At 44.2% G+C, this 14,416-nt stretch overlaps 1 protein-coding gene across 4 annotated transcripts in view; it reads right to left on the bottom strand.

Annotated features, from left to right (window-relative positions):
* SLC1A2 (solute carrier family 1 member 2) overlaps positions 1-14,416 on the bottom strand; it is an 88,306-nt gene extending 73,890 nt beyond the window's left edge. For 2 of the 4 annotated variants that reach the window (XR_013340184.1, XM_021555180.3), the window contains exon 1: positions 8,508-8,641. Coding sequence is in view for 2 of the 4 variants with exons in the window: in XM_021555180.3 (XP_021410855.2) it covers positions 8,508-8,542 (35 nt within the window). In the remaining 2 variants the exon portion in view is untranslated. Of the gene's footprint in view, positions 1-8,507; positions 8,642-13,124; positions 13,590-14,397 lie in introns of those variants that run through there. The other 2 variants (XM_077784234.1, XM_021555181.3) reach the window with 2 other exon arrangements.

The following is a 14,416-nucleotide window of genomic DNA, read 5'->3' as shown; positions in this document are numbered from 1 at the left end:
CTTCCACAGTGCCCAAATACTTCTTTTACACTGAACTTGGACCATGATGAACAGAATTTGACAATAAAACCCTAAGAAAGGTGTTTTGAGGTCAGTAATACCCAGACACACAAACCAAATGACAGTTAGGTGCTCTTCACTTCAATGTAAATTTTGGAGCACATCAAATGGGACAATTTACAACTATGCCATGTCTGTCAGTTATGCCCTAGAGACACCTGACAATTTAGTGGCAGATTGCCACTTGGGATGTAACAGTGACTGCATGCTTAAATGTGTTTCTTTTAGTATGTGACTAGTATGCATCTTTTTTCATCAAGAAAGACCATTCACAATACTTGTTTATGGCCAATTTCAAGAAAATGCATTATTCTGTTCTTCTACTCTTTGTCATGCAAAAAAAATTTTCTAGGGTGTGATCTTTCTTAGTCAACAGATATAATAACTTTTCTGTCTCCTGCTACTCTGTCCTGCTAGACAGAATCTAAAGGTATGTCACAAGTGTAAGTTATTAGGAAGAAACTATATGTTGAAACATGACACCTTATTCCAGGAAACTGTTAAACAAACAACCAGCTTCAGATAGGTTTCTTTCCTCTTCCTGAGCACTCTTTTGTAATAGTCCACAAAACAGTGATAGAAGATTAGCAAAATGCAATAACCTGATCACCTGTCAATAGATATCTTTCCATTCCAGCTTTTGATGTACATTTGGCACTAGTTTATTTCCCATCACTGGTAAATGTCCTGTCTATCTTTCAGGTATGTGCTCTTCATGTCTAAAAGCCTAGATTTACAAATCAGCCACTGTTAATTAACCCATCAGTTCACAACAGTGCTTATAAACGGCAGTTCTGAGAAAGGCTATCTGCCTCTAAAAGTGAATCATGATTGTCAGGTTTACAGATAATTTAAGCTTCACCTTGGGGAAAAAAAAAAATAAACTGAGAGAAAGCAAAAGGAGAATCTAAGCTTTCCCAAACAATTTAACAAATGTGAAGACAACATGGTATTTTCAGAAGAGGAAGGGAACCACTGCAGGTCCACACAAAGAAGTAAGTTTAGCCCCTCATCTGGTCTCCATCTGCTCTAGTCAAGCAGAGCAAAGGCATAACCTACATCACCTGTGAGAAAAATATGGGAAACATTTTGCTTTGCCTGACTGGCCATGGTGACAAAACAATTTTCCTATCTACAGCTGCAGATTCTGGTGTGACAAGGAGCAACTTTACACCTTAACTCTCCATCTATAAAGACAAGAGTACATTACTTCTCCCAAGCTACCTCTGATTACTTTGTTAATGTAGGAATTTAAATTAGGAGATGTTGTTCTTCCTGTACATGTCATTTTAGCCACAAAGAGGCACATCCTAGACACACTAGTATCACAGCATAACTAATAAACAAACTGGAGAAATAACACCTCTATGTAGCCACTCTTGATATATCATGGATGAGAAGGGAGGTTGACCAAACTATCATCTTTCTTCATGGCAGAGAGTGTAAGTAGAGGGTAACTGGCTAGAAGTTAAAATCCTCCTCTTTCCTTTTTCTCCTCCTTGGAAATAATGAAGAAACAGTATACGTTATTGTGATATCCTCATGGTGTCCAAAATTATGAAAACACTTACAGAACAGTGTATGGTCAGTGAGTAACCCAGGGCAATTATGAGGCATTAACACACAGGTAAAAGATGGTAATTAATTTGTGCCACTCTTTTCAGTTCTCAGTCTTGCAGCCATGTGTGACCTCCAGGAACCAAAGTGCTGTTTCTGCAGCTTCAGTTTGATGTTTGACATGCCTGTCCAACCCATGCCCCGTTCTGCCAGGATCCTTCCATCAGCACTGACCAGCTTCCAAGTGATGGTGCTTAGTGCTCCCTTGCAGAAGTACAGCCAGTGGCTTTGATGCAAGAGCTCTAGCTTTTTCTTCTCACCATCTCCAGCACTCAGCAGGCTGTGGCTGCCAGAAGCAGCCTAGCAATCTCAGACATGTCCTGACTGCTTAAATCCTCCTGTATGTGCACGAGGAGGAGAGATACGGCAGCTCTTACACTGATTCAGTCATCACAGTGATTTTGTACCTTCAATGCAGAGCCTGAATTTAAGTATTATGAACTGTTACCACCCAGTGAAATTAAACTGTCGCTTAACACTTTTTCAAGTTCTTGTATCAATCCTACACTGTCGTTCCATCAATTTGTCAAGGAAGTCTAAGCAAGGAACAAGTTTTATATGCAGATCAAATAGCATGACATACAGCAGAAAATCATTTGTACCTATCAAAACAAAGGGCAAACCCAGACTGAGGGATCCAGACACGTGGGAGAACTTCATAAATTAAGTATTATTGATTTTTGTGGTTTTATTGTTAGGGGATACATAAGCTGGCTTCACAGGGTATTTTGGGAGCAAGTTTAAATTTGATAGAAATAAAGACAGACATTTGAGCTTTTCTAAGACTACATCTTTACTACTCCCTCAAGACATAAAAATGCATTCTCTTCTCCTGGCTTGGGCAATACATAATAATACATACATAGATTAACTAATCACTGATATTTTGAATTAGAAAAATTTATCTGTAGGTTAGTGAATAAATAATGCCTACAAATTGAGTTGGTTTGGACTCCCCCTTACTCCTTTCCATCACCACGACTGCTACATCAAAGGGCCGTAACAACCAAGGCTGTCTTTTTTTAGCTACAAAAATACATCACACAAAGAGGGTCTGGCGATACACACTGCCACACCTTTGCTGCAGCAACTTGCTGGAGCTCTGTAAGGCAGTGTAATTGTCCAGAACAGACAATTACCTGTCTTTCCACTGTAAACGTACATAACATTTACCCCACAGCTGGACTCTGACCCAGCCCAGGCTTTTGGACACTATCAGCACAGTGACAAAAGGCTCAAGTGGATTGATCTCCTAAGATGCAGAGGATTCCAAAACATGCACAACTGCAAAACTGAAACACCTAAATTCAACAATGTACCTCCTCTGTGGAAAGGCAAAATGGTGTAAGTATTTAAGAGCAGTTGGTAACACAATACCTCCATCTAAGCCAGGAAGCTGTTCAGAATCCAGGTGGCCAGAACGGGATTCCTTCAGTGTGAATTTAGCTGCATATGTTCTTGGTTTATGTTTCACTAAATCCTTAACTTCAACTGACAGTAACACCATCATTATTAAATACTATTAAGGAAAAAAAGAAGTGTCCTGGCAAAATTAATCACCATAAATACCAACCAACGTATCGGGATTTTCCCCTTTGCACCATGATCTTGTGTCTACTGCCAGGCTGTCAAAAAAAAAAAAAAAATGAGGCTTACACAATTACACTGTCCCTGTGGGTTTCATCATTTCTTGCTGCCCAGTAAGTCTTTCCACCTATTCACTGATTTCAAGCCAGACACAATTAGGGGATCAACATTCAAAAAGACACTGAAGTCTCAGTTATTGAGCAAGAATGAAGACCCCCCTAGACCTCTCTGAGACAGGCTGCAGTGGGAGTTCAAGCTTTATTTGGTTTGCAAGGGTGCCACCGTGTGACACAAACCCGTTACCAGAAAAGGTGACAGGAATGTCCTCCTCAAGGCACTCCAGCAACTCACTTGAAGAAACAGTGACTACTGTGAGGCCCTTCTGCCCTAAGTGTTGAGCCCATTAGTGTATCTTTCAGAAGATCCCCACCAGGCTCCCCTTGGAAAGGGTTACTGGGAACCCCCTTCAGCAGACTACCAGGGAATAGATGCCTGCAAATGGGACAGGAGCAAAAGCAAGAAGAACAGAAACAGCTAATCCTGGAAGCAGCAGAAGGCTTTCTACCAAAGTGCTTTGATATTGCAGTGAGACAGGTTTAGTATGTTTTTTCCCTACATAGCTGTGAAGGTTCCTCTGGCAGTTTTTATGTCAATAGGAATAGTATTTCCTACACAATTTCCACATGGGACACTGCCTATTCTAAGTCCTCCTAAAATGTTGGGTGAGCAATTCTGATCTGTTTTCCACTACCTGACCTAAATTCTGTGATATAAATAGCAACCAGGTGTTAATTAATTCCCAAATGCATGCATGTATGTGGATGACATGTGTTTATATACACGTGCTCTTTTCAGGACAAATATTTTCTCAGTTACCACAGCAAAAGTAGGTCTTACACAGATCAGGACCAGATGCTTAATTAATGAGAGAGCTTTCTGCCTCAAAGGAAGTGTACTAAACCATATATACTTGAGATGCTGCCTCTGCCATTGTAAGCGGCCCAGAACCCTCTGCACACTTGGCAGGAATTTGCAACAGAAGCCTCCACATTCTGGGTGAGTGGAGACCATGGTTTACCTCCAGCCATGCCTTGCCCTTCAGCAGTCTGTGCTGCTCACAGCGAGCAGCCAAGTGCTGGTCATTAGTAACTTACACAGGCAAGTCTACACAGACTGAAGGGCACGGCTGCAGAAGGAGCCGTGCTGCTAGCATGCACATCAGCAGCCAGGAGATGATGAGAGCCTGCCAGGAGCACCTGCCCACCAGGGAACACTTACCTGAGGTGTATCAGTGACCAACTGAGGGTAAACTTATATTAGCAATTTAGACCAAAATGAGCTTCTGAAGTGAACTTCCTGAAGATGCCCACCTTCTGTGCTCAGGTTCATGTTAAGAAGCTGAATTACGTTTGGATTTAGCTACACCAGGAATGTTCTCTAGAAGCATACCTAAGGCTCTTCACATAGTAACCAGCACAGTGTGGACTTAGCAGGTCTGGCTGTCTCTGTTGGGTTGGATTATTATTCATGAATAGATAGCCTGAATCCAATCTCATGAACAATCAGTACGTGGATGAGTATATTGCAGGACGGTGTGCCAGCAGTACATGGCATCACAGCCAGAGCCAAGATTTAGGGTATGAAGATACCACTGGGAGATGGCTGTATACCATGTATTTGTCATGCACAGAATCTCAGAACAGTTAAAGTTGGAAGGGATCTCTAAAGAGCCTCTAGTCCACTCTCTTATCCCCAGCTACACATTGCGTATGTGCTGTCACTTTCTCAATTAACGAAGCCATCCCAGGCAGTTGGTGGTTTGTAAAACCTACAAATGCTAGCCCTAATTTTTGTACTCATAAATAATGCTGATATTTTTTTTCCTTGCCTTGAGAAACAGGCTTTGAGACTCCATATGGGCTGAACCTGGGATACAAAGGGTACCTGTGTCTGCCTGTGTGCTAGCCTGGCAGATCCATACTAGTGCTCTCCTGCACTCAAGATAATTAGCTGGACTAAGAGGCTGTCATTAGCTTGGATACAATACCAGACTAATACAGTTACACCACCTTCAGGATCTAAACTGGTCCCTGTCACGTTGCTCCCCCAGATCGGAAACATGTACCAGAAGTGTTTGTCAACCCCTGTAAGAGGGTGCTGCATCACACACACTTGTCCAAAGGAGTAAGAACAAACAGGTTTGTTCCCTACACCTTTCAGACAGCCTTTGTGAATGATGTGCAGTGTCAGAAGCTTAGCAGTGCATGTGACTTGTTTAGCAGGGATCTGTCATTGTCCCTGCGAGAGAGCAAATCCCCAAGATCCAAACGTCATTCAGCTGCTGAGAAAATGACAGTACAGAAAGTACAAGGAACAGTTGGAAAGGTAAACATCAGGGGTTCCTGCCTCAAGGGAGATGAAGTCCACCATCTGGAAACCACATGGTATGGCTTGAGGAGACCACCTGTCAATCAGAAGTGCAGTCATTCCCAGATGTGAAGCACAAATTGGGTAGTAGGGCTAAGTGAGACTAACTTGAACCGCACAGAGATGTGAACTAGCAGGTGATGTAACCTTAGACCCATTTACCTGTTTTCCTTGGGATAAATTAATGCATTTACACTTTTGACAAGTATTTGAATGCAGATTTTACTTTTAAACTTTGTAAGTGTTCTAGTACCAGACTGACCATTTTCTAACTCACACAGATTTTACACTTAGATACATCTGTGATTACTCTCAATACACCAAAGACATGATGAACTAAATTTAAGCTTGCCCCAAAATACCTACTTCAGAGGTGCTGTCCTCTAATTAGGGATGCAGTTGATAGTGAGCTATCAGAGAATAAGAAAAAGTTCAATCCATAATTGGGGCTCAAGGACCTTGACTTTGGGAGTGGCATTACCATTCTGCTCACTGAACATTCAGGCAGGCAGCCTCTATGCCTCAATATGGTTACCAGAACTAAAAACCAATGCTGCAAAACTGCAGTTGTGAAAATAAACACTGCAAAACATACTTGCAGGGTGTGAGATTGACAGGAAAAAAAAAAAGACTCAAAACTTCCTGGAAATTTTGGAAGCAACACCACTGAACCAGCTGAAGACCGAATCATATATGCCTTTTCATGCAGCCTGCAGAAAAGGAAGTTGAGTGGGATCTTTATTGCTCTCTACAACTCTCTAAGAGGAGATTGTTGTCACCTTGAAAAACACAAAAAAAACCCCCAAATGTTGTCTTAGTCTACTCAAAACATTTCCTTAACACACAGTGAAATCTTTTCCTTTATACAAGAGGCTCCACCATTTTAGTGTTCTTAACTGAAGATGAAACTAAGAATTTATTTTAGAAAAGTAAAATCTAATTTATTTTAATTTTTAAAATCTCATTCTATCTTCTTTTCTTTAAAATCCTTCAATGAATTTGATTTCTCAGACATAGCAGTGAACCTGAAATACTGCATTTTCTTGAATTCAACACTGCTCTCCTAAAGTTGCCTGTAATTAGCAGGTGTATTCCTTAATTCTTTTATGCTTTGGTCCTTTTTTAGTTCTTCCTTGTAAGAATCCCAAATTTGGAATTGCTTATGTACAATCAAAGATGTTGAAGATAAAAGTTAGAAAATACTATGAGCTTTGAACTTAGTCTGTTTTCTTTCCTAAGGACTGAAATGTATTGTAGTTAATTGTCTTAAAACTTCAAGCACACTGAGAGCCCTAAAATTAATACAGAAGTAGGATTAAGTATAATAAAAGCACACTTCATTGCTTGTATGCCTCTGGTAATAACATTTTAAAGTAACAAGCTGGAGGCTAAAACAATGTGAAACATTGTACTGAGTTGGCAAAAGAGCAGTTTCATTAGTGGATGGATGATTACAGAGATGATGGATTTGACAGATCCAGCCAGTGTTTTCAAGAAATCATACAATTCATTGTTCCAAATAGCAATAAATTGTAACACATTCTGCAGGAGAAGAGAATTATATCGCACAGAAAATGGACAGGTATTACACAAGAAGGTACTGAATGTGTAGGGCCACTTGTCAGCACTACACCTTCACCCCACGCCCCTACACGCACAGGCTGCTTTGGTACAGAGACAACTCTTTACAGAGACAGCCCAACACTGCAGGCTCCTGTTGGTGTGGGATCCATGTGCACAGAGTCCCAGCATTCCCAGTGTCACCTACACCATGAAGGAACTCGTGTGCCAACCACACTGCCTCTGAAAGAGGACAGAGTTTTAATGTTACTCTTTTTAAACTGAAAAACTGTGACCCTTTAAACACTGCTCATAAATTTAAAGTTTTTAGCAGTCTTCATTGGGGCAGCATGTAGATCAAGGGGAAACAGGAAAATGAAGAAGAGAAAATTAAATGCAATGATTTGCCAGTACAGTAATACAGTACTGCTTTGTATGCTGATTCTTAGTGCATTGTATACAAACATCTACACATATGTTCACAGAGAAGGCTGTGCATATACATTTATCTCACAGAAACCTTTGGTAAGATAAAGCTTTTGAAAACTTCAGTCATTTTTTTAAGGAACCACACTATCTCTTCAGGCTTTAGCTATCTAATCCAATAATATAACCTGCTATTTCCAAAAAGTTCAAAATAAATAAACACCTTTAGATTTTACAGGAAACATATTAATCCCTGTGAGTCTATAAAATGATCTGAATATATATAAAAATTGAGGTGATGTCTAGGTGACAACTTCTTTTTGAAAGGGTATCTCAAGGCCAGACTGAAGGCTGGGGCCATGAGAACTATTGTGTCATTTAAGGATCACGAGTTATCTTCTGCAAAGCCTGTCTTTTACTGAAATTGATGAGAGATTTGCAATTGACAACAGTGAAATGAGGTCAGAGCCACAGGTGATATGACTAATTACCAAGCTACATTCACTCCATCTGTCCCACAAAATGTCTAAGAAAGAGCATAGGGTAAAACATCTCCATCCTATGCTGGTGCTCCTCAAATACTGCATAAAAATAACAGTGAGAGTATTTGGAAGATTTCATCCTCTGAACTATGTAAACATTTGTGCCAGAAAAATTCCTCAAGTTTCTGTGTAGAGGGATTTTGTGAGCAAATTACAGAATAAGAGCTCAGATGACAAGAAATGTGTGGGTGTGCTTGTTGTATATATTGTGGCAGATCCTGAAAAATCACTCTCCTATGCAGGTGTCTGAGCCCTACATGAAATGCCAAGTTAGTTTTCCTGACTCACCTAGGTGTGTCGTGTTGTCTCCAGGCTAGGTGCATAATACAAGCTGGCAATCTTCCTTTCAGGCTTTGTCTTGACAATGCAGCAAAATGCTTATGACTCCTGTTCCAAGATCCAAAACCATCTCAGCTGCATGACTAAAAAAATAATCCTGTGTAGTAAATGAATTCTTCATGTTCAAATTTGTTAAAAAAACTTTGGCAGGTTAACTTGTATTCACAGAGCTTTATGCCAGCAAGGTATTTATTATTTGTGCCTCCTGTGATAACTTATGTTGACTAATAACCATATGTCTACAGCCAGTAAAAAACCTATGTGGGTTCCACAGCTGTGGCTAATTTTGGAGAAATCAAATCACATGCTCTCTGGTCTGCACCAAACTTTTATTGTTTGATGATCTGGTAGCACAGACAAACAGTACAGACAAACAGTACTCCTGACAGTGAAACTGCAGTTTCATAGACAGTGCAACTTGCAATGAAGATAGGAATAGCTATAGACTAATGTAGAAACAACCAAGTTTGGAGAGGAGGAATGGACCTCAGATGAGATTTTTTTGTTTGTTTGTTTCCTTCTAAGTAAGATACTGATAAAGTCAAATACCAAGGTGGGAATCTCTGCACCTCCCATGCAGTTTATCTGCTAGTGTGAACAGAATGGGAGCACTGCATTTGTGCCATTTCATATCACACAAACACCATTTATATTGTGTACATAGAACTGAGAAGCACTATTTCATTAATCAAACCACAACACCACGCAATTACCCAGACTTCTGTCTATTCAAACATAGTAACATTTCATACTCTTCCACTTCACTGATTGATTTTGTTAGTAGGGTGCATACACACACACACACACACACACAGAGAGACATGCCTGTTAACTGTGCACCACAAATCTGAACAAGTAACATCTCTGTGCTTCTCATAAACCTTGCCTGGGACCACTCTCCAGAACTGAGACCAATGGAAGTGGAAGAACCCACATCAGTCTTATCAACCTCTACAAAATACAGTGATCACACTCCAAGTGCCACTAGGAATGGCCACTGTCCCACACTGACTCCCTAACCATGCCCATGGACTGGGGGAGGGCTGCCCAGCCAAAGGCACGGGGCTGCCCTGAGGTTGACCTGCACAGAGGGCTGAGTTCTGGGCTCACACACCTGCTCTGCCTCTGTTAAAGCTGCTTCTACAGATGCAGTGATAGTGTCTCCTAGTGGCTATACTCCTGAAGGAGCAGACCCTAATCCAAGCTTCACACCTGCAACTCCCACTCTTTAGAGGCATACAAAATACAAACACATCTCTAGATTTTTAGAGTACCTAAATCAGCACTCTGAAAGGTTTGGTTTTGACAAATAAAAAACCAGCAAAACAATAGCAAGGTACTTTATTCTTTCCCTCCAGTAAGACTAGAGAGAGATAAGAGCCATAATAAAACCACGTGAAGCACGGACTTTGCTCAGAGGTCTGAAGGCAAGCATGGGTATCAACCAATCTGAGTCAATCTAACGTAACCTTTAGGTCCTATCAAGACCCTGTAAAAGCAAAGGAAATGTTTAAATGCTCTGCTTGGGTAAATCTCCACAGATCAACCCACCACCTACTGAGCCCTATACCAGACACGATAGTCTGTGGGTATGGACTCAGGACCTGGGATTTTTGAAGCATGTTAAGCACTCATGAAAGGCAATGCCAGCACAGATCAGGAGGCCAGGTCTCCCAGTAGCATCCTGCCTGCAGTCATGGCCAGCAGAGGACATTCAAACAGAACATAAAAACAAGAAACCTTGAATTGTATCCATACTTGGTGCTAGCCCTTCCTCGAACGGGATATTTTCCAGTTTCAGCACCAGCTAAGTACCAAAAATCCATCTTAGTAATAAGATCTGACCAGGAGATTTTGTGAAAGAAAGACTAAACCCTCAATATACAGACAGCGTAAACCAAAACCCCACTAGCTGGAACTAATAAGGTAGACCCGGAGAGCACATGGGTCTGGTTTTTGCCATGTTTTTGAACATTTCCTTTCTCATTTTCTTCCAATTGAAGTTTCCCATTGCTGACCATCCTCTTGGAACAGAAAGATTTGTGCAGCAAATTTTCATACATGGATAACCTTAACCAAGTAAGATATTGAAAATAAAAAGGAAGGAATGGCTGAAAAGGCACAGACAAGGAAATCTTTCCTACCAAATCCTGTTTGCAAGTGATAACTAACTCTTAACAATGGAGCACAGATTCACCTTCCTCTATATATGTATCAGCGCCTTTTGTTGTTCATTAAACATCCTGTCACACACCTGACTTCCTCACTTTGAAGCTTTTACATAAGCTTCCCTATTAGAAGAGCAATAGGTCACTACAAAAATTATGGTAGTTGGAGCAGTTTTAACACCACAAAATAAAACTTTTATATACTTCTGATCTCAACTAACATATCTAGCTGAACATCCCAAGAGTGACTAGATGTAAATACGGAGTGTATCCCTTTGTTCCCACCTCCAGCAGGTCCTTTTCCATGTGCCTGCGTGCGCCTGTGATGGTGCCCATTGCTGCAAGCAGAGCAGTGTTTCTGCACCATTCTCACATTGTGCCAGTGCTGGTGGAAAGCATTTCTTGAACAAGGTCCAGTCAATATTCACTTTCCCTGATGATCCTTTTGGTGCCTCAGTTTGCTGACCTTTATGCCAAAGTGAAAGCTAATCTCTACGCTCAGCTTTTCACTTGAGGGAAGAGAAAGATGAGAATTCAGTTCTGGAAGAGGTTCTTACTGGTAAACATGGATTGACAATTGAAATGCTTCCCACTCAACTTCTTTTTCCGCACCTCCTTCAGCTGTCACAGACCGCTAACTGAATCATACCAAACAACAATTTCAGTTTGCCTTAGTCTAGGTAAATTTCCTACAAGGTTTGAAAACAAGACCTAAACTTTTTGTTTCTTTTCTCACCCTGACAATTTAGCTCTTTTCCATAAGAAAAACAAAAGCATGCATCTACTGAAGCCTTTCTGGTTTCAGCACTCTGATCTTTTGTAGCCTGCCTTTTCAGTCAAATTCTTTTAAAAGCACCTCTCTTTCTACACACATTTAAAATCTCCTTTCATCGAAAGGTGACAGATCTCTCTAACACAGCCACCTCTTATTTTTTCCACCTCTGGCCCAAAACAAGCACAGACCTCTACAGCCACCTCATGTGGGAATACAAGTAGTAGATGACTGCAACATCCAGAAGAGTGTGATAGTTGGGGTAGTCCAAGGATACAGAAGGGAAAGAGCTGCAACCTTAGGCTGGTCTTTCCGCCTCTGAGTTTCTTCCTCATGGCTCTGATCATTTGTTGACAGTATCTAGTTAAATAGAGGAAATGCTACATAGGGCAGATTAAAGTGCTGCACTGCCACCAAAACAAAAATGTACAAATTCAGTGCAGAAATTCCCTGCAAAGGTAAGGCAATAACAAATGATAAATTAATGACTTCTCTGACAGTCCTGTGAAAAGTCAAAGTGAGTCACGTATTTGCCCTCTTTTAGACTGGGGGATTGTCCTTTTTTCAAAGCAATGCAAACCAATACTTTCTAACCTCCCATTCCCCTCAAGCCAAGTGCTAGGAGGCCGCTGCATGGACAGCCAGTTTCTTCTTCTGACCAGGTAATGGGACACTTGTGTGCACACCCTCCCAGACATGTGTTGGGTTATTTAAATCAGCTCAGCAAGTCTTTTAGCCTGAGAGACACAAAGGCAATATAAACAGAGCTTCCTTTTGCACTCTGTCCTTAGAGAGTCCTATCTTGAGCAGATCATGCTGATACAACATGACAACATCCAGGGATAAAGGGGAGGCTCACACTAAACACAGTCTAATAGTGTTATAAGAGGGCAAGCAGAGATCAATGAAATCTTTTCTTTCCTACAACCAGCAAGTCTGTAAACTGAACAAGCCCCCTGTCTCATCAGAGAGCAATGAAATGAGCGACTCCTGCAATCCTGGCATGGGTAGAGACAACAGTTTCCTTCCAGGGGACACTAGCAGAGCTGAACTGTGTTTGCTTTTCTCTAAAGCCTCTTGTAGAACCCTTTGCCCTTCCCAGCATTTTTCTTGCTAGAACTTTAACGCATTTGGCACAGAACTGCAAAATTGCACAACTCCTCAAGAAGTTGGATTTGTTTGTTGCCTTTTGAAGGGATGGCTGGGGGGACAGGTTTTCGATTATTTTTGAAATTAATAATAATAATCATTATTATTATTATTAACACTACCATTATATTTAGGAAAAAGCTTCCTCCTCCCTTTTGCATGAATCATTCACTTGTACTCTTCTTTTAGGCAGGTGGTTTAAGCTTGATCTGCCCTCCAGGGGTTAAATAAAGAAGTGATGGAAAGGAAACCCAAGACCTTTTCAGTGGCTCATATTTGAAATTTTTTCCCTCGCTCTCTTCTATATGTGGATCGTCTGCTTCTCGTTTCCTTTCGCTCCCTAATTATTCTGTTAGGGAATGGCGAGGGGCAAGGATTAACAATGAAGCAGATGACAGGAAACTGTTACCAAAAGAACAATGCCGGGCATCTCCCCCATCCTCCCGTTCCTCCCACCCAAGAGATGGTCCCCCTCACCCTTCTGTCGATGCCATGGCTCCGAAAAAACCCCTGTCTTCTCAAGGGTCCAAGGGATTAATTTGGACAGCAGGGCGCGAAGGAGGTTGGTTCTTTGGTATAACCCTCGTTCACGTCTGGGAAGGAGCACGCAATTCCTTGTAATCCTGGGGGCTCGGCAGGGCTCGGATCCGGCAGCTCCGCTCCTCGGCTCTCCCCCACCCCGCCGTCCCAGAGCCGGCTCTCGGTGCCCGGGGCCGGCGCAGCAGTGGCCGGCGGGGCGAGGAGGCGCTGGCACCTGGGTGCGATCCCCGCGCCCTCCCCTCGCCGCGGGGAGCGTGTGCGTGTCTGCGCGGCTGTGTGCGAGAGCTGGGGGGCGACTTCACATCGGCGCGGCGCTGGCTGAGGCTGGATTGGGAGGTTTAGCCCTCGAGCCGTGGATTTGCAGTCAATCCCTCTCTATTTTAGGCACGGGCTGACATCACGAGCCGTTGTTACTCCTATAAATCCCCCCCACCAGCTCCTTGGCAGCAGCGGGGGGGGCGGCGAGCCCCTCGCAGGGGGAGGGCCGGGCGCCGCCGACCGCGACCTGCCCCGCTCGCCGCGGCCGCCACCGCCACCGCCTCCCGGGGCAGGCTCGGGACTGCGGCGAGCCGGCCGGGAGCCGCGGGAAGGCGCGATCCCCACACACTGACACACACACACTGACACACACACACGGCTCCGCTCGGGGTGTCCGGCTGCCGCCGCACACCGCACGTGTCCCGCCGAGCGGGTCCCACAGCCCGGCCGAGGGGCTGCGCCCCGCGGCCGCGGCACCTGCCCCGCCGCGCCGAGGCGGCAGCCGCCTGCCGGGAGGCCCGGCCCGGCCGGCCCTGCCCCGCCGCGCTGTCGCCCCGGGACGGCCGGGGCTGGCCGGCGGGACCGAGGGGCCGCGGGAGCGGGGCCCGGCCCGCGGGGACGCGCGGCGCGGCGCTGCCCCCTGCCGGCAGGTGCGCGCGGCGCGGCGCCCGCGCCCCACCTGCCGCCGGCGGCCCCGCAGGCCCGGCCCGGCCCGGCCCGGCCCCGGGGAGCGGCCGCCGTCCCGCTCGTGGCCGCGGCCTCTCCCGCGCCTCGTCCGGGCCCGCCCCGCGCCCCTACCTGCGCCGCCCGCCGCCGCCCCGCCCCGCCCGGGCCCGGGGGTCGCCCAGGGCACTTTCGCAGCGCAGGGCAGGAAAGTCCTGTCCTGTTGTGCACCCGCACTCAGGTGCTGGGGCACGGAACGCTCGTGTCATGGCCAGACGCTGCCACACACCTTCGCTCCTGTTTCTCCC

Source organism: Lonchura striata, chromosome 6, assembly GCF_046129695.1.
Source record: "Lonchura striata isolate bLonStr1 chromosome 6, bLonStr1.mat, whole genome shotgun sequence".
NCBI lineage: Eukaryota > Metazoa > Chordata > Aves > Passeriformes > Estrildidae > Lonchura > Lonchura striata.
Note: the sequence above shows the minus strand (reverse complement) of the source record. Positions and strands in the feature narration are given on the sequence as shown.